Below are 22,599 nucleotides of genomic sequence, written 5' to 3'. Positions count from 1 at the left end.
TCTTTTGTTATTTCCTATTTCTTTTGTAAGGCATGATAAACTTTCTAATTGATTTTATTGTATTTTTGTAGTTATATTATTATTTTGTGCAAGAATAATTATATTTAGTATTGTTTGTTTTTTTAAACACCTTAATAAGGTATTTTAACAAAATTTGAATATTTAATTTTAACTGAAGATATTTTTTATTAACTGAAGATTGTTTTTTATTAATAAAATGGTTTTAAAAATTAGAAAATTTGTCTTGTTTATGAATATATATATATATATATATATATATATATATATATATATATATATATATATATATATATATAATAAGCTTGTTTTAAAAACCACGCTAGATATACCAATAACTTACCTTTCAACTTACCTTTCAATAATTTTTTTTAACTGACAATAAAAAATTAATTTAACGGACACACAGGAAAGGAGACATTAAAACAACTCTAACTACTACATTAAATGAAACTTTAAAGTTAGTCCCCATCCATATATATTATAACTTTATAGAAACATTATTTGAACAGGTAAAAGGTAAACTTTGAAAATTTACAACAAGATTAAAATCATGAACCGCTATTAACTATTCCGCAGTATTATTTTGCAACATTTGAAAACTCGAAAGATCTACATGTCCCTGCTGAACCATTTGAGTCAGGGCTAAAAAAGTCTCTTCGCTTACGGTTTGGGCGCGTCCAAAATCTAACGTCATTCCCATGCTTTCGTCGTCAATAGAGTTCCCTATTTCTACATTTTCTTCTAATGATCTCATATTGTTAATGGTTTCTTGATTGAGTCTAGAATCTGGTATAGTATTAATGCCTAAGCCATTATCTGATTTTTTAAACGTTATCGACTGGTTATGATTTAGCGCATCGTTATTTTGCTGCAAAGCTGTTTGTAGCTTTATACTTCGATCATCATAAACTAGAAATTGAACCGATTGACTATTGTTCGATATATTATTAGATACTAAATGTTTTTCTGTAATGTTTGATCTAACATTAGTGTTTTGATGTTTTAAAGATTCTTGATTGAAAGCATCGTACTGATTAGACACTATTTGCATTACGTTTTTATTTTGTGAATCATTAGGTAAACAAAGAAGAGATATATTACCTGCATCGTCAATATTTATTGCGTTCATCATTGCCGCTTGCTCTTCACTAATAAGAACTCTTTGACCTTCACCGATGTCGATGCTGACTAGACCTTCGTTTAAATATACAGGTGTTTCATTCATTACGCCCGAGTGGTGCATAAAAGTCTCTTGATCTGGTCGAAAATCAACTCTTTGGTGAACAAGTTGATGCTTTTTAAGTTCATTTAAACTATTAAAATACTTTCCGCAAACGTTGCAAGAATGCGTAACATGTAAAACGTTTTTATTTTCAATCGCCTTTAAATGCTGTTTAGTAACTAAATGTTTATTTAAATCAATTTTTGATGTAAAGTTCTTATCGCATGGCAAACACTTGAAATCGTTTTCTTCGTGTTGCTCCTTAATATGCATTTTTAAACTCATCGCATCTGCAAAGCCTTGAGGGCAATCAACGCAAGGAAAAAGTTTTTCGCCAATGCTTGTATCCTTTAATGTATGCGCATCTAAAACATGTTTAGCAAGTAGTCCTTCGGTTCCAAAAACATCATCACATTGAATACATATTTTTGGTTTTTCAGCAATATGACAAGTTTTTTGGTGGTCAGATAATACATCTGATGTGTGAAAACCACGTTGACAAAAGCGGCATAATAGGACGGAGTCATCGCTCTTCAATTGTGAATAAGCTTTCAAATGCGTTATAAGATCTTCCACTGCAAAAAAATGGGAATTACATTCAGTACAAGCAAAGTCAAGACAATCTTCTGACATTTTATAATGCATTTCAAGATCTTCTGGCAAACTAAACACTTCACAACAACTATCGCATCTAAACATATCTTCTGTATGAGTTTTCATGTGTTCATTGCACTCTAATTTATTTGAAAAATCTTTGACGCATGTACTACAAATAAAAGGCTTACTCTTTGAGTGTAAGACCATATGGTTTTCGAAGGCAGCTTTGCGTATAAAGTGTTTATCGCACGAAGGACAGTACATTTCATCAATATCATCGTGAGTGTTCATATGAGAAATAAGAAAACGTTTTTCTGCAAAAGATTTATCACAAGTTGGACACTGAAGACCATCTAAACTACAAAGTATAGTATGCCTACGCAAATGTTCCTGACCACTAAACCTTTTACCACATTTTTCACATTCAAAATCTTTTGAGCCTGCGTGGACTAACATATGACGTTCATACTTATGTTTTCTCAAAAAGTGTTTCCCACACTTTTTACACTGCCATGGATTTGTTCCATCGTGCACTCGTATGTGTGTTTTTGCATCACGTTTCTCACGAAACAACTGATTGCATTGACAACATTGATACTCCATCCTTTTTCCTTTTAAAATTGTTGTATAAGCTTTTGTCAAATCTACATCTTTAAAATCATTATCAACGTCGATTCCTTCATCCTCATGATCTTGAATATGTTCTTTAAAAATATACTCTGTATAAAATACTTTTTCGCAGTATTTACAGTAAAATTCTGTAGTATTGTTTCGATCATTGCTTTCTTTGAGGCGTTTACTCCTCCATGGCTTTTTTAGAGAATCTACAGGACTTTTCATGATAGATAGCTGTTCATGATTTTCAAAAGTTTTTATCTTTTTTTTTCTGCCACGTTTTTTTGGTGGAGGTTTGTTTTCTATTGAGAAAAAAAAAAGAATTTAAATGACTATTAAAAGCTTAAATACTGTAACAAAGTAATCTACATTAGTTTTATACAAAATATGTTGTATAACATGATTTTTTTATGTATGCTTTATGAAACAACAAACAGATGTAGACATAAGAAAAGAGTAGTATTAATATAAATATAAAAATAATTTAACACAAATAATGTGTGTAAATAATATATATATATATATATATATATATATATATATATATATATATATATATATATATATATATATATATATATATATATATATATATATATATATATATATATATATATATATATATAATCAACCCTCAGAATTAGGGTCGGCATTCGGCAATGCCAACCTAACTGCCAACCTGAAAGTGTTTGAGGTCGGCAAAAAATTGCCGACATTCTTTCTATGTTTTACGGTTAGACCTTTGTATCAAATAATTTTTACCGACCTGATGCCGACCTCTAAAAGATTGAGGTCGGCAAATTATTGTCGACCTCAATTTTCCTAATTCCGAGGGTTGTATTATTTAGCTCACAAAAAACATTTTAAATCTTAATGCTCTTTCCCTTTGAATAAAAACCTTGCAGGAATTCACCCACTAAAATTATAATTAAAAGAATTTGTTCATTAAAATTAAAAGGAATTCACTAAAACTAGCACAATTATTTTTATTATCGTAAAGCTTTTTCATATATGTCTCTTTTGATATTAAAAAGTAAAAGTTCTAAACTTAAAGGTAAAAACCTGAACTAAATTATATAGAGCATAAGTTATTATGCATGAACCTCTTAAATATATTTAAGATTATAGATTTAAATAAATTATTAACAAACTTTAAATTGAGTTTAAACCTGTTTTGGGCTAAATCCACAAAAAGCACTTTTTTATAATAATTTATTAATTATTTATATTGCTAAATAAATCTATTGCATAATCTAGAACTCTCAGTTCTTGATCTGGCTAAAAAAAAGCGACCTACTTTTTCAGCAGATAAAACAATAGTCTCACTGCAAGAGATACTAAAAAAAAAAATTTCACTGCAAGAGATGAAAGTTATGTGTTATTTGGATAACTTTCAAAAATCTGTAAGGTTCGTAAAAAACACTGCTAACTCTAATACCTAAAGCTCCTGTTTAAAATACCTGGAATAATTTCTAATTAATGGCAGGTAGTAGGTGCATTCAACTAACAGTATCATGTTTTTTAAATAAAAATATTAAAGTACAAAACAGGTTCTTCAATTTCATATTTTCAATCAAAAATTAATTTTTTTAATTACCCATGGCATTGTATACTAAATGTGTCTGTAAAGGTTTGTTGCCTATACTAAATAAAACTAATGAATCTGCACATCAAAGTTTAAGTACATCAAGTTTAGAAATTAATTAAAAAAAAATTGCTTCACTTTTATTTTTGAACTCTAACATAAAGTATAAAAATTATTTTTCTTTTGATTAAGATTTAAAACTATAATTCAGCTAACCATTTTTTTTTTTTCAAATTTTATCAATAAAGTACATATGTCGAAAATTTAGAAATAGTTGTTAACCAAGCATTACCTTTTTAAAATTTTGGCCACAGCACTGCTAAAACCTGTTTTTTGCAGACTCAAAAAAGGGGTTGCCTGAAAGACAAGTCCATCTTACTCAGGGTCATTATATAAGGGGTGGCATGTGTGTGCATAGAGGGACACTATACCCTTGACTCCTCTACATCATGCATCTTTTTATGTTGGCAAACTAGGATCTTTAGTTCTAAAATTATTTTTTTTTACTGGTTAGCTGGTGAATTATGGTATGAACGATGATACGGTATAGTTTTTTTTTTTAATGTTATTTATTCAAAAATATTTAGTTATTAACAAGTACTTTTTAATTGTGATAAATTAGAAACTCAAACATTACAAAACAAAAACAAAAAATTTACTTTTTCTCATTCTGTAAATTACTAATAGGAGTAAATTACATAAAATGATGTGAAAAAAAAGATAGTTAAAAAGTAGCAAAGAAACCTTATTTGACACAAAAACAAAAAAACAAGTGAAGAGCCTACAAAAAATCAATGATTCTTATATAAGGATTTCACTTTTCAATTGTAAAAAAGCATGAAAGAGATCAAGTACATTAAAAAAAAACTAATACATTAAAAAAAAAACTTAAATATATATGCATATTATGTTTACAATTTTAGAAAATAAAATCAAAATAGGAAACCTGCTTCTTCAACTGTTCTCTGTGATTTCTAAAATTTAATTTATTACACCTGATTAATGTAAGTTGTATAAAAACATAAAATATAATAGTAAGTTACATACATTTATTTTCAAGAGGTGAATTAAATTATCTAATATGAGATAAACCTTTTTTTAAGTCTTTTTTTGTTTGTGTTACTCAGGTAATATATTGTACTTTTTTAATACATGATGTTACCTGCACCAATAAGTTAAATTTTTTAAGTTTGTGATATGTGAGTAGCTTAAATATATAAAACTCTAAATTTTTAATTTGTGATGAGTTGCTCATAACATCAAATAAGGTTTATCATAACCCTACAAACAGCTCTGAGAAAAAATCTGTAGAGCTTATATTAAGCACAACTTTTCAAAGAACTCCAGCAAAAGATATATTGAAAAACTGTTGAGGAAGTTTGAGGAAATTATGTTACTAATTAAGTACTAATGAAATATGTCTAGATAAAAGTTAGAAATTTTATAAATATCTAAATAACAAATTAAATTCTATAATAAATGAAGAAAAAACTTTTTTTTAACTTGCTTCTATAATATAAAAGTTATAATGATAACATACTCAATATCAAAGTTAATGTAATACTTACTTTTTACTTGGGTACAAGTAAAATGCAAAAATTCAACTAAAACACGGCAGAATATAAACAACAACTTCTTTTTGATTTTATGTTTTCCAAAAAAGATATTTACTGCCTCCAAAAAAGATATTTACTGCTGCTGAACCTTTTAATTATAAATAGAAAATGGCAACAAAAAGATTTGATCAAGTCTTATAAAGAATAATCTTTATTATTAAATCTGTGTGTACTTTGTTCACACTTACAGTATAACACGTTTTATTTTAAAAGCGCTTTATGTTTTTAACATTTTAAACTGTATTAAACATCAATAAAACATTATGGTGAGATTGTTTTATATTTAAACAAGCTTTTTATATTGGCAAAACAACCTTGTACTACTGTTTAATTGCTGCTTTATACACCATTTTACAATGACATTTTAATGTGCATTCAAAATGAAACATGTTATATCGCCAGCGTGAACGGGGTATTAATGTTAATAATGTTTTTCAATCTTGTTTCGCAGATAATATTTAAAGTGAATACTTAATACTAAGAAGAAGACGGCTTAATGGAACAATTCTATAAAAATTACTAGTGTTTCATAAAACGATATATATATATTTATACATATATATGTATATATATATATATATATATATATATATATATATATATATATATATATATATATATATATATATATATATATATATATATATATATATATATATATATATATACGTAAGTGTATATATATATGAATAAAGAAAAAAGAAATAAAGAAAAAACATATTTATTATATATATATATATATATATATATATATATATATATATATATATATATATATATATATATATATATATATATATATTTATTTATTTATTGATAAGTGCTGTATACTGCTGGAAATACAACTCTCGTCTTTTTAAGAGTGATCAATATCAAATAATCAACAATATCAAATAGATCAAATAATATTAAAATATTTTAAATGAAAAAATACAACTTTATAATGGAACTTGAAGTTTCATGCCATTCAGCAAGCATCAGCCATATTATTCAAATATAAAATAAAAACCGTTATAAAAAATACAAGTTTAGCGTTGCAACGACAACTGACGTCAAGTATACGTGATCCGATATTCGCTAATCGCTAATCCACGTTCAATGTATTCATCGACAGAGCGAATTAATGGGTTCAGGGTTGTTAAAGCAAAAAAATTACAGATTTCGTATATACTTTCAGTAGTATTACTTTTTTTTAATTTAATAATATAAAATTATTAATAAGTTATTAATCTTAAGTTAGAAAGTAAAAATTTTTTCCTATGCCTACAAGCAGAAACCAATTCACTTTTTTTGTTAAGTAGTAAACGGCTATCAAAAGTCATAATAAAATATTTTTCACTGATGCAAAGGTTACACTTTTTTGTAGATGGATTATAAGATTGGCATCTCTTAATTATGTTCCACTTAATTATAGGCATGTTCCCTTCATCTTTATGTTTCCAGATTTCCTTGGAAAGTTCTGTATCATTCCTATACCTGGTTGCATTAAATGATTTAAGGTGGTTTGCAAATCTGAGCTTGAATGCGTTTTCACTTATATCGGTGTAAGACTTTTCCGTAAGGCTGGGATTAGGTGATGCTAAAGTGGCTTTATATACAACATATTTTGATAGACTTTGGTTATTTAACGGGCATGCAGTTTTCTTAATGCAGTTGCAATTTATAGTATTAGCGGTGAGTTTGTTGCACAAAATTTGTTGGTTGTGTGAATTAATAATTGATTGAATATTTGGCATGCAGCTGTAACTAACTTTTATTGTGTTTCTGCTGAAAACTTTGTGGAGCTTATGTTGTAATGGAAAATGCAAGTTAAATTAAAATTAAGTTTAAGAAAAGGTGTTTAATTTTTGTTACCTCATTTTCACTGAAAGGAGGATTAAACCATATAATATTTCTTTTTCGTTTATTAGTATTAGAAGGATTTAGATTTGAATGATATTGTAGATTGGTGTGAAATCCAGACTTTTCTAATGCGTCTTTATAAATAGGAGCAGACTTTTGGAAAATTTTTTCGCTTGAAGAATTGGAAGATAATCTATGTTCAATTGAGGTTGGTAATTGTTTTAAAATGCTTGGTTGATGGTTGGAACTAGCATGGATATAATTTAACGTACTATCAGGTTTATGGTAAGGTTGAAAAGTGTAGTTATTAAGATTAAATGTAACATCAAGGTAATTAACAATTTTTATATTAGATTGAATGGAAATACAGAGGTTGTATTGTTTAAACATTTGAGTAAAATGCTCCTTAACTTTTTCCATTTTTGGACCGCTTGCTTTTTTAAACACAGCTAAGCCAAGTCTCTATATAATCCAAAATCAGATTTTTTATAAAATTGCATAATCTGGAAGAAAAGAAAAATACCAACTAACTCGCACACTTCCGCTCCATCAAATGCACCCATGTTAACATCAAACAACCCACTTGATTTTTTAATCCAAACTTGGTCATTGGTAAATAATAAAGACTTACGCGCGTGGAGAATTAAAGATTTATGATCAGCATCAATGGAAACATATTGTTCTGCAAAGTTTATGGAGTCGATAAGTAGCTTTTCATAAATAGAAGGGTAAAAGTCAACAAAATAAGGAATTTGTAAAAATGTTTGTCATTGATGTTTTTGAACCAATTTGTTACATTTTGTGTACTATTCCACTGATTGCAGATTGCAAAATTGCAAAATTTTTTTTAGGTTGGTGTTAATATCTGATAAAATATGCTTACTATTTCTACCAATTTCATTCTTAGCTGGGTTAATTAGACGAACAGTAGAATTATTAAAAAAATTAGGTTTATGGTCTTTTAACGTAATGAAACAATTGGAAGAACTGTTTATATTGATTTTATTTAAAATGTCATGATTCTTCAAAATAGTTTTTCCTTTTTTATTAATGTGATCTTTTATTTTAGGGTTGGTCAAAAAAGATCACATCTGATTTGATGTAAAAAGGCTAAATGTGCATATGGGTGTATAGGTGTAATGTGTAAGTCCGTGCTGTTTATGTCGTTTAGTAGAGTCTTGTGTTGTTAGTAACCAGCGTAAAAGATTTATCTCTTAACTACACTAAGCCAGCCCAGTCATACTCCAGAAAACCATGATGGAATAAACATTTACATATTTTGGCCCCTTTTGGTTTATGTTTAAATTAATTTTTTAAATCACTAAAACACTATTATTCCAACTATAATGCGTACGATTAATTATAATTAATTATATATAGAAGTTAATTATTACGATTAATTAACCGCTTATTTAATAGGAAAAATAAAAAAAAAAGTTTCACAATTTTCTAATACTTAATTGACTATAATAACCTCTTAATGCTATTAAATTGTATTCCCAATGGAAGAGAATTCCCAACAGGCATATATAAGTTGTTTCTTTAAAATTAAAAAGTACCAAAATGAAAAGATTAACAGTTTGAAATAAGTTTTAACTTTTTTTCAAAATAAAACTAAAAATAAGCCTGTTATTGTCAAAAGAGCAGCAACAACTATTTTAAATGAAAAACATTCAGCGTACAAAAAAAAAACACATTTGGTTAAACCTTTTTTTCTTTCTATATCAAATGGAAAAATTGTTGGTGTATTTGGACTTCACGAGGCAACAAAAAACGATGCTTTAATCATGAATGATGTACTTCTAGGCGACCAAAATCTTAGAAAATTGCTTCATCCTGGTGACATTATATTACTTGATAGAGGTTTTCGAGACTGTCTTGATAACTTAAAAAATACTTATAATTTGGAGCCAAAAATGCCTGCATGTGTAGAAAAAGGTCAAAAACAATTGACAACATTACAAGCTAATCAATCTAGAATGATTACCAAGTGTCGTTGGGTTATCGAAGTCACAAATTCATTTCTAAAAACATCTTTCAGAGCCTTAGATAAAATGCACAATAAATGTTTGCCTCACACACTCACTGACTACAGAATTGCAGCATCCCTTGTTAATAGATGTTTCAAGTGTCTTTACTCAGACCAGGATGACAAACAAAAAATTATTAATAACATGAAAGTAAAGCTTCATTTAGAAAATAGTTTGGAAAAGCTGGTCAAAACTGAAAAACTAAACAAAAAGAGTTTGTTTGTAAACATTGAAGCAACACTTGTACTTGGTTTTCCTAAATTGCCTGAAGAAATAATAAAAAATAACATCACTTTGGGCTCATATCAACTTAGGCAATGCTTAAGCTACATTTCTGAACACTTCAATAAAGGAAAATATGAATTGGCAATATGTGAAATTGTCTAATCGATAGGGAAATCAAAAGCTCTTTCTCTTATTATTAGATCTTGTCATTCTGGACCTACAAAGTATAAAGTATATGTGCAATATTTACCTAATACAAATGATGAAACTGGAATCGAAGGATGGTACTGTACTTGTAAGACCGGCATGAGAACTATAGACTGCTGTGCGCATATCGCTAGCGTAATTTATTATTTAGCATGTGGAAAGTACTTAGAGATGCGTCCGAATCCAGCTATATTACTCACATTCTTTTTTACTAATAACGCTAAACCAGAAACTTTGATGTTGACACAAATTGAAACTTTGGAAGATGAAGTTTATGAGTCAAAAAAATTAAAAAAGTTTTTGAAAAAGAAGCCTAAAACTAATTTAGTTTCTTCTTCTGAGTCATTTGATGATCATTAAGCATAGATGAAGATAAATCTATCAAGAATAAAAAGCGTTCACTGTCTAATAAGCAGGATGTAGTCAGTCAAAAGAAATTGAATGCTAACAAAAAACGAAGTGAAAACTTGTGGTTTTTTAGTAATATTCCTGAATGGGGAGGAAAGCTTGTTAAATCAAATTTTAAAAAGCCAGTTAAATTATTGAACACATGTACAATTGATTATTTTTTACTCGCGCTTCGGACTTCAAGCAAGCTGTCTAAAAACATATTGATTAATTTGAAAAACTCTGATATCAAAGAAAAAATTGCTTCTATAATAGGGTTTATTGATTCCAATGATTGGAATGAAGCAAAAAGTATTTGGCTCTTAGACGTTTACAAGCTTTGTGTTTCTCAAGACGAAAATGGAAATCACTCGATCTGTACATTCAAAACTGAAATGGAGCATTTCATTAATTTCATTAAGCCAATTCAGTCTTATGAGTCACAAGTAGTTTGCAACAGTCAATTGTGCATGCGAAGTTCAACTAGAACTATTAATGATCTCTACTTCTCAAAAGTAGGTGAAGGCGTAGTCTTGAACTTTTTTAATAAAAAAAAGTGTTCTTTTGCTCACATCAACTTTCGATTTCAAATAATTTTAATGGTGTTCCTCCTTATCTTTTCATTGAGTCGGATATTCGAGATAAGTTAAATGTCTATCAACTACCGAATGAAATATCTTTCGGCGAAGGTAAAATGTACAAGTTTATATGCACTACCTATTGCAAAAGACAGCATTTTCGAAGTATTTTTAATATAAAATCAAAACTTTATTTAGTGGATGATTTATGCCCACAGAAACATGATTTGGATATCCCTAATCATATTTCTACTTGCGTTTATTATTTAGTGTGAACGAGAGATTAAAGTAACATGAATCGAATCTATCTACATAGTGTGTTCCGAATTAAACTAAAATGTTTTTTGTGAACTTTTTAATTTAAAAACAACTGTGCAGAATATGTAAACATACTAAAAAATACTAGATAATATAATATTTAATAAATAAAATGAATGCTTAACTGAGCAAAGAAAATTTAAAAAGCGATTTATAAGTCTTTATTTTGAAATATAGTTGAAAATGTATTTTTTATTTCATAGGTTATCCCTTTATTTTATAGATTAGGCTTTTATCAATTCCAAGTTAGAAACTTAAAAAAAAACAGCTAAGAAGCCATTTTAAATAACACTTAGCAAAATTGAAATATCTACTCTCACCCCTCGTGTGTGCAAGATTTTTTTGGTTTTTATTATTTATAAGGGGCTTCTAAACAGTAAATCATTAACAGAAGTTGCACACACGAGGGGTGGAAATAGGGGCGAAAGCAAACAACCATGGGTGGTATACCTTTTTACTAAGAGCAGTTGAATAAAAAAATGTTCTTAGTTAAATACAGAAATTATTAAATATTAAAATAATATATTAAATATTTACTATAATAATAGTAAAATAACTAAAATAATAGTAAAATAAGAACTTCAATCTTTTATGAAAAAAGGATTTTCAGCATTTATAAAATGAAAGTAATTTAAATAAGTGAAGCAAAAAAGCTCAACAGATATACTTCACGCCACGTTCAATGTATTCATCGACAGAGCGAATTAATGGGTTCAGGGTTGTTAAAGCAAAAAAATTACAGATTTCGTATATACTTTCAGTAGTATTACTTTTTTTTAATTTAATAATATAAAATTATTAATAAGTTATTAATCTTAATTATGGCAATAATTAATTTTATTTATGATAATAAACAATGATAAAAATTATTAATTTTAAATCATTAAATTTTTGATATAAAGTTAATTTAATACAACATTTTAAAAACAAAGATAAAAACCAGGTAGTATTGAAAAAAAATAATTACACTTTAACATCTTTTCACTTTAATGACCCATTAGCAATAAAAGCATATCATTAACAATAAAACTATTTTCAACTCTTTTTTAAAACTTAAATGATTTTATGAAATTTTGTTATATGCATTTTCAAAAAACATCCTGATGTCAAGATTGTCAAATCTTGTTTTTAAAAAATCTTTTTTTTTTTCAACTGGTCAACCATGACCAGCAAAAATTCATTTTGGGAGATCAAAATAGCAATTTTACTCATTTCGGGGGTCATTGACTGTTGACCGGCTGAACATTATACTGAAATAAGAAGATGTGAGGGCTTAAGTATATACATCGACTATCTAAGGAGAACATAAAAAGGAGTGCTGCTACATTAGGGGTTTGGATTGAAGCAGCAATTGTTTTTTCATTACTCTTTGTTTAATCTGCTAAAGTAAGTGTGTATTTATGAATAAATAAAAAAAATGTATATGTATATATATATATATATATATATATATATATATATATATATATATATATATATATATATATATATATATATATATATATGTATATATTCCCTTGATGGGAAGCAATAGCTTTAGCTCTCGCTAAGGGCTCCTCTAAAGTGGTTTATTAGAGCAATTTACAGCTCTCCCAAAAGTATAATTTTGTCATGAATATAAACCACTTTATTTTTTTCTCTATTATAAGATTGATTAGAAAAATTAAAAGTTCTGGTGCAAACTACATTGTATAAAAAATAAAGTTTGATTTCAGATTGACATTTTTTGCTTACAAAATGCAGCTGTTTATTTTGTGCATAACAGTAACTGATTTTTTGTAGTGCTTGAGATTATATTTTAACTATACGAGTTAAATAAATGACTAACAACTTGTCAACTTTCCTATATAACTTATTCTATACTACAATTATTTTTTAATATATATGTTGTGGAATTTAAACCACATTATAAATATGGATAAAGAAATATAGGAGACAATAAAAGTATCAATTCGTACAATTTTAACCACTTATATAAATTTATAGTACTTACAAAGATTTTACTTTTTACTCAATACTATATACTTTGTATAAAAAAATATCATTGTAAAAAAAAAAAATTTATGTGAATTTTGACAATTTAAAAATCTAAAAGATCTTTTATCAAGTATAAAAGATTTTCAAAATATATAAACTTATACTATACAAGATAATTTAATTCATCCCTTGATAATGACAATATTTGTATTTATTTGAAAATTTAAAAATAAAAAAAAGAACAACCTGAAACTCTTGCAACAAAGATGAGTACTTAGACCGAACCACATCACCAGGCAACCAAATGAAAGAAATGCAGCTGAACTTGTATTCTTCTACTCCACTCTAATAAAAAATATAGGAATCTCAATGAATTTTAAACTTGTATCAATTTTAAATGAATTTTAAATTTGTATCATATTTAATAGAATATGTAATACAGTTTTTAAAAATTTCTATTAGCAACTTTTGATTTTTGTGTATTTAGGTGTATCACAATTTCTGCTTCTGCAATCATAAACACAAATACCTAGTTGAGAAGTGTATTTGTTAAAACAAATTTATCATTCTATGTATAACCCAATCCATCACTATGTATATACACTTAGCTCTTTCAATCCCTATTTCTATGTGACATAGAAATAGGGACTATTTCTATTATTAACTATTTCCAACTATTTCTAAACATAAATTCTCTAAGATCTCTTTTTTAATTTAATTTAAACAAACCTTGATTAACTAATTTAGCATTCTTACACTGTAACTTTTACTTTATGCTCTAAAAAACTTCCTAGCATCATAAAGCAATTCATCTAGCTTCTTTCCTTAAAAATCAATTCTCTTCCATCCTCATGTTTTCCTGACTCTGTTTAAAAACCTTCTATCAAACATTTTCTTGCTTTTTAACCATTTTCTTCACTTTTAGTTAACTTCCACCTTTAATTGAGGAGTGGACTTGCAAAACCAGATAATTTTTTTTAAAAAAAGTCTTAGCAATGTTTTTTTGTAGTATTAATATTCCTACTAGGGTTCTTCGGTTCCGGGTACCCGGACTCGGACTCGGCGAGTCTGTGGGTAAATACCCAGATCCGATACCCGGTTTAAGGCTCAGCGAGTCTCATGGTTTGAATGTTTTGCCTTGTTTCGTAGGCAGCGGTGCGTCATCGAACTGGATCCCTACCTTTTCTAGAAAAATATAGTAGTAGGGTTTGTGAATCTAACTTAAAGTTGAACTTGGCCACAGCATTTTAGATGTTTTGAGAACATTCAAGTTTATGTATGTTTCCATGTATGTCCAAATACACACTAAAAGAATTAACTTCATAACTTAAATTTTTTCTAATCGAATGTTTTTATATATAAGCGAATGGTTTAAAGGGTTTGCTAATATAATATGTTTCTATATTAGCAAATGTTTTAAAAGCATTCACTAATATAAAAACTTTTGATTAGAAAGATTGAAGTTAATAACTGAATTCTTTTAGCGCGTATTTAAAAACTTAAAAAAAAAAAACAACACTTTTCATTCATTAATTATTTCTCTATTTTAGGAAAAAAGTGAAATATCATCATTTTACTAGAACATTTTTTACAGCCCCATTATGCTGAAGCACTCCAAAGTGTGGGAGTATTTCACTCAATGTGCTGATTTGAAAAGTGGAAAATGCAATAAGTGTTCAACGATAATATCAAACAAAGATAGAAATACTTCATCAATGATTAAACATTTTAAAGTTAAACATGGAATTTCTTTACCAACACGGAAAGAAATAGGAGAAAATTCTGGCACCAAACGATTTAAAACTATCGACACTTTCGTTTCGGTCACAAGAAAGCCTTTAGAAGAAATTGTCTTTATAATGGCCGGTCTAGATGGTATATCAGTTAGGGCAATTACAAAGTCTAGTTTTATTGTGAAAGTTTAGTAAAATCAAGTTGTAATCTTCCTAAAGTCGAAAGAGATGTTATGAATTTAATTCATAAGTTTTATGAAAAAAAGAAGTTGGAAATATTAGAATTGTTACTAGAAAAATTTAAAGAAGACCGACGATTTAGCATTACACTTGATGAATGGACGAGTATGAAAATTCGGAAATATCTCAATACCAATTTGCATGGAATTGACTCTAAAGTTTATAATCTGGGTTTAGTGAGAATTTTTAACTCGTGTACAGCTGCACAGTTAGTTGAAAAAGTAGAACAACATTTAACACATAAAATATTAATTTTAAAAAACATATAGCTGGTTCAACCAGCGACGGTGCAAGTGTAATGATAATATTTGGACAAGAATCTCCTAATCTCTATAATTTGTGTTTGAATCACACTATACATTTAGCTGTTTATGATGTACTTTATAAAAAAGAAAAGTATTACCGTCTTGCAAGATGAAGATGACGTTGATGGAGATAGAAATGACCATGGTCAAGATGATATTAATGATGATCAAGATGAAAATTATTATTCCGACGAGAGCGCCGGTAATGTCGAAGAGTACGGACAAGTTGAATTAACAAATGTAGAAGAAAATATACAAAGTGTTTGCATAATAGTCAAATTTTTTAAAAGTTCTTCTGTGAGAAATAAATAAATAAAGATCAAAATAGTTTTAGGAAATGAACTTCAGCTGGTGTTAGACATAAGAACTTGTTGGAACGCTATGATCGAAATGATATCTAGATTTTTAAAATTATTTTATATCATTAAAGAAACTCTGCAACATATTGGAAGTGTACATTTAATAAAAGATATTAATATTGAATTATTAAATGAATTGGAATATACTCTAAAGCCTATTAAATTAACTGTTGAAGCTCTTAGCAGAGATGATGCTAATCTTGCAACAGCCCGATTAGCAATTGATTTTATGTTAAGAAACTTAAAAGAATCCAACAGTAATTTAAGTAGAGAGCTATTAATGACGATGAAAACTTGAATAAATAGCCGTAAAAACCAAGAAATAGAAGAGCTATTAGATTCTCTTGTAAATGGTACTATGCCTTCAAAGAAAATACAATTATTTACAACAGATTTACTGAAGGGATTATTTGGTGTGGATGAAGAACAGTAAAACAAACATGAACAGAAGCATTCAGCTGAAAATAAAGAAAATTCTACAGGAAACACAGTACCATTAACACTGGAGGAAGAACGACATAAAATATTAGAAAGTGTGAAATGTCCAATTATGCCAAGTTGCGGAGATAAATTAGCTAATATTAAAAAAGAATTTTTATTATTTTCAAAAACTAAAAAAAGAACTGTATATTTAGAAAAATTGAACCAAGCGTTAAATACGATAAAACCAACATCAACAAATTCCAAACAAACATTTTCTGTAGCATCCAACTTCTGTACAAGAATTCGTTCTAGATTATCGGACAATTCATTAAGTGCATATGTTTTTTTAAAGCTTTATTTTTTAAGTAAAAATAATTGCTCTGTTTTGTATTAAACACTTGCAAGTATTTTAATTAAGTTAAGTTTATTTTTGCGTATTTATTTATTTATAGTGTATTTACATGCATTTTATAAAATACAATATTTTTAAAAAGGTAATGTTAAGTTTATTTGGTAGTTTAAGATTATAATAAAAGTATAGAATAATATATTTACGTTAGACGTTGAACTGGCTAAAAGTTGTTTTATTTACCTTAACGCATACCAAATCCATTTTTAAAAATCGGCGTGAGAACAAAAAATCATTTTATGCTATTGGTAAAATTGCAAATTAAAAAGATGTATTGGACCCGGACCCGAACCCGATAAATATTCTTAGACTTGACTCGGACTCGTCGGGTCTAAAAATGCCGGGTTTTCCCAAACCCTAATTCCTACATCTTTACAAATAAAAATTAAATTTAAAAGCAACTATTTTAATAACATTTCACCTGCCTTAAACTATTCTGTCCATGCTAAACCAGATAAAACAAAATTCTTGTTGATGCAAAATAAAACAAAAATTTTATTTAATCAACATTCTGTTTTAAAAACATTTTATAAAAATGGAGGACGTTATTTAAGAAAAAAATCATATACAAAAAAATTAGCTAAAATTACAAAAGTCATATTTAAACAGTTACAATTGACTTTTAACTTCATCAATACTATAAAATTATTGATGAAGTTAAAAGATTAAATTTTAAATTGACTTTAAAAACATTAAAGTTACTTATTTTCTAAGGCAGAGAGGCGTTTTGCACAATTATATTCATTATTAAAATCTTCCTGAGTCAAGTTGATAGTCAAGATTATTTTGTAATAAAAATAAGATCAAAAGAGCACGATTTTCAAATTTTTGTCAAAAGCATTTTTTTAATGATTATTGTTTAGCTTTTAGTTTTTTAATTTTTAGCTAATCGATTTAATGGAAAACATTTTTTTGTCATTATCATAGAATGAAAAAAAAGTGAATTATCTGGTTTTGGAAGTCCACTTCTCAATTGTAGTTGCTTGCAGTCTTGTTGAGAGTAAATTTATATATACACACACACACACACACACACACACACACACACACACACACACACACACACACACACACACACACATATATATATATATGTAGATTTAATTTATATATATATATATATATATTTTATATATATTTAATTTATATATATATATACATTTTATATATATTTAATTTATATATATATATATATATATATATATATATATATATATATATATATATATATATATATATATATATATATATATATATATATATATATATACATATATATATATACAACCCTCGGAATTAGGAAAAATGAGGTCGGCAATAATTTGCCGACTTAAATCTTTTTGAGGTTGGCATCAGGTCGGCAAAAATTATTTAATACAAAGGTTTAACCATAAAACATAGAAACGAGGTCGGCAGATCCATAAAGCAATGGGGGGAATTGCCTTCCCTCCATTGCTTTATGGGGGATAATAATGAGAGCAGAACATTATAGAAATATCCTGGAAACAAGTGCAATCCCTTCGGGACTTCGATTAATCGGAGATAATTTTATTCTGATGCATGATAATGACCCTAAACATACTGCATTATTATGTATAAATTATTTAGAATCAAAAAAAGCTGAAAATGTATTACGTGTAATGACCTGGCCTCCCAAAAGCCCAGACCTCAACCCATTGAGCTACTATGGGATGAACTGAATAGAAAAATTAGAACTGTATGTCCAACATCAAAATCTCATTTATGGAACATTATAGAACAGGAATGGAACAATATTCAAAAAGAAACAATTAGAAAATTAATTGAAAGAATGCCGAGAATAGTTAAAGCAGTTATTAAATCAAAGGGTGGTTTTTTTGACGAAAAAAAAATTTAATTATTATAATGGTTTTTGTACATTTTTATTACATAAAACTGACTAATAATATATTTTATATTGAAAATGTATAAAAAATATAATTTTTATTAATATAAATTAAAAATTCTATAACGTAATTATATATTAACTTTGCTTTTTCGAAAAAATCTCCACTGTCCTAACTTCCGTGAGCGGCAGTGTATATATACATATATATACATATACATATATATATATATATATATATATATATATATATATATATATATATATATATATATATATATATATATATATATATATATATATATATATATATATATATATATAGATTAGGGTGTCCCAAAAAACAACATTTTTGAAAATAATCAGCTCTCACTACCTAAATGTATTCTATCTAATACAAAAACACTGTTTAAAATGTTTTTGAATAAAAAATTTTTTTAAGGGGTCCCTCAAAATCCATGAATATTTAATGGTCCTTAATATTTTCAAAAAAAAGTTTTTCAAAAATGTCAACCTGGTACTCAAATTAAGCAAAATTATATAAAAATTTCAAAAATAACATTCATTTTGAAAAAAAATTGTTAGTTTTGGTTTTATTACATAAAAAATTATGTTTTTTAACAAAAAAAAACATTATTTATGTTTTTTTATGATAATTTTGATAAATAAGTTAAAAGTTTTTCAAAATGAATATTATTTTTAAAATTTTTATACAATTTTGCTTCATTTGAGTACCAGGTTGACAAATTTTTGAAAAACTTCTTTTTTGAAAGTATTAGGGACCCATTAAATATTCAAGGGTCTTGAGGGGGACTCCTTAAAATATTTTTTATTCAAAAAAACTTTAAACCTAGTGTTTTTGTATTAGTTAGAGCACATTTAGGGGGTGGGAGCAGATTACTTTCAAAAATGTTGTTTTTTGGGACACCCTAATATATATATATATATATATATATATATATATATATATATATATATATATATATATATATATATATATATATATATATATACACACATATATATATATATATATATATATATATATACATATATATATATATATATATATATATATATATATATATATATATATATATATACATATATATATATATATATATATATATATATATATATATATATATATATATATATATATATATATATATATATATATATATATATATATATATATATATATATATATATATATATAGTTTGTTGCATTTGGGAGTGCGAAAGGAAAAAAATGATTCTTATGCCAACAAATATATCACTTTTAATTACTTTTGACTTTCGTCCAACATCTGCGTGTTGTCAGAAAGTAAAAACCATTAATTTAATTACAAATTAATCATTTTTTTAAAAAACCGCAAAAACGTAAATTTAATTGACCACAATGTTTTTAAAAACATTCTGAATGTTTTTAAAACATTCTGAATGTTTTTAACAATATAAACAATGTTTTTACTTTTATTTTTTTTAATAAAATGTTTTTATTTTTATTTATTTTTTTACTGTAAATCATGTGTGGAGTGTTGCTACATTGACTATCTTATAGCCTGACTCGCAACAAAGTGCTGCTACATCGACTGACAAACAGCCTGACTTGCAACGGAGTGCTGCTATATCGACTGACAAATAGCCTGAATCGCAAAAAAGTGCTGCTACATCGACTATCTTTTAGCCTGACTCGCAAGGGAGTGCTGCTACATTGACTGAGGGTTTGGTTGGGGCAGGCAGTCTATCAACTAATAAAAAAAAAATTCTGGTCTTGCATTTTAATTTTTACTTTTTGTTAACAAAATACGGAAAAACTTTCTGACAACCAGTTAAGAGTTATATATATATATATATATATATATATATATATATATATATATATATATATATATATATATATATATATATAATAATAAATTCAGAGTTTTATAGTAAGTTAAACTAAGAGCTTAACATCTTTTCATTTTTATATTGGGTTTTTAGTCATCCTAAAAGTTTACACACATAAGAAAATATTAATAACAATAATAAACAACAAATGCTTACGACTTTTCAGGTATTTATAATTTGGATTCGATTTTTCTCGCAAATAGAAAAGTTTTCACATTTACATAAGTGTGGGTTCATTTTAACTAAAACTTTAGTCTTTAATCGTTTTAACCATTTGAAAAATCCCAGATTTTATCTTACTTGATATCAAATAAAAGTATTTTACTTGTAAAACAAATTATTTTGAAATAGGCATAGTGTACATACACTTCAACTAAGGACTTTTTAAAAAAGCAGGTATAAGGCAGGTAAATACAATTTGTTAGCAAAAAGTGAATCAATGAAACTAACTAAAACTAATAAAAACATCTGTAGTTTTTTAATGTTTTTTGTGTATGAGTGTGTATGAAACTGTGTTTTTAATCCTTTGCATTGCTTTACATACCTCTAATTTACGATATTGAACTATTTTTTCGAAACTGACACTATCCTCGATGTCCGTCATTACACATTTATTTTCTTGAGTATTTTCTATTAATTTTATATTTTCCATAACTATATAAAAATTATGAAGGTAAACAAAATCGCATTTAGCGTTTACAACCGCAATTAACACGACAATAACAAACTCGGTCTAATGCTCCGTTTAGGTATTTGGTGAAAAACCGCCAAAAAGGTCGGGAGAAAACAAAAAACCATCTTAAAGCACTGTCAACTTTGGGGGATTATAACAGTTAGATTATTTTAAATTTTATTTTTAAACGTCTACTTTGTTGTTCATACAATTAAAAAAAACTAATACGAAGAAATGTTTTCAAATAAAAAGAAACGTTTTTATGATATAAAAAAATGATTTACATAAACAGACGATACGAAGAAGATACGGATAACCGCAGTCACTACAATCTTTTCATAAAGTTTCCGAGTAAAAGTTAAAGTTAGCTCTCGCTAAAAGATATAAGAGAGGGCTTTTTACCTGGCCCAGCCTGCTTCACGTTGATGCCAGGAGTGAATTTTAGGGGGCTACTACAAAACTTCGTCCGAAAAAAATAACGTCTAGGTTGTATTTTGCCAATACTATTGAGTCAATAAAACAGACAAAATACAACGTGGTCACAAAATATAATTTTACGTAGGGAGTAAAAATCTCAAGACAGTAAAAATTCAATACAAAAAATCTCCATAGAATAAAGTAAAATCGGGTCAAACCGCACACCATATCATTCCGCACACTGATCGAAATTATCAAATAAAAACTAAATGGATATAGCTATGAAAAAAATAAAAATAGATTCAAATGCAGAACCATCTCCTCTATTCGAATTGATAAAATTATATGTCGATTCAACTTTTTTTCTTTTTTTATACTACTTTAACGGGGAGTCAAAATTTTTTATATATTTTGTCCCGTTGCGAACAAAATAGCACTTGAACCGAAACTGATATAAAATTATTTTTAGCACTATCTTGTTGGAAATTTAATTTTAATTCTGGTAATATAATTAGAACATTAGAACAATTAATTAGAACTAGAACAAAAAGTTAAATCAAAAATCAAAAAAGTAAAAAAAAACTCTTTTTCTGATTCGATTAATTACTTAGTTTTTCGCAAGTGACTCAGCGCCTATCTTTATCTAATTAACTTAGTGTTAATTCCGGTTTAATTAAAAATGAACTATAATGTTATTTGTTAATATAATCATCTCTTACTCATTAAAAACCAATTATTATATTATTTCTCAATATAATCATCACTCACTCAATTCAATTTAACTCACTCACTTTAACATGTCAACTAAAAAAACAAAAGCATACAAGAAAGACGATATACTAACCAGATTAACTGATATGAAAGAAAGTAAAACATCACTGAGAAAAGCTGCATTCAAATATGGCGTTCCAGTCTCAACGCTCAAAGATCGCAAAAATAACAACAACAAAGGCTTCCATGGCTCAGGTACAACAACGGTACTCTCAAATGAAACAGAAAGATTTATGGTGCATGCGTTCCAATTACTTGGTGACTGGGGTTACGGTTTACCCCAAATGAA

At 27.1% G+C, this 22,599-nt stretch overlaps 1 protein-coding gene across 1 annotated transcript; it reads right to left on the bottom strand.

Annotated features, from left to right (window-relative positions):
• Window positions 1-454: 454 nt before the first annotated feature.
• Window positions 455-21,191, bottom strand: LOC100207949 (zinc finger protein 528). Its single transcript, XM_065812495.1, has 4 exons — window positions 20,994-21,191; window positions 13,467-13,565; window positions 4,987-5,014; window positions 455-2,757 (listed from the first exon to the last, which is right to left on the bottom strand). The coding sequence occupies exons 1-4, from the start codon at window positions 21,099-21,101 to the stop codon at window positions 587-589; spliced, it is 2,406 nt and encodes an 801-aa protein (XP_065668567.1). The 5' UTR covers window positions 21,102-21,191; the 3' UTR covers window positions 455-586.
• Between the last annotated feature and the right edge of the window lie 1,408 nt (window positions 21,192-22,599).

This window comes from Hydra vulgaris, chromosome 12 (genome assembly GCF_038396675.1).
Source record: "Hydra vulgaris chromosome 12, alternate assembly HydraT2T_AEP".
Lineage (NCBI taxonomy): Eukaryota > Metazoa > Cnidaria > Hydrozoa > Anthoathecata > Hydridae > Hydra > Hydra vulgaris.
The sequence above is the reverse complement of the archived record's forward strand: the minus strand, read 5'-3'. Positions and strand labels throughout refer to the sequence as shown.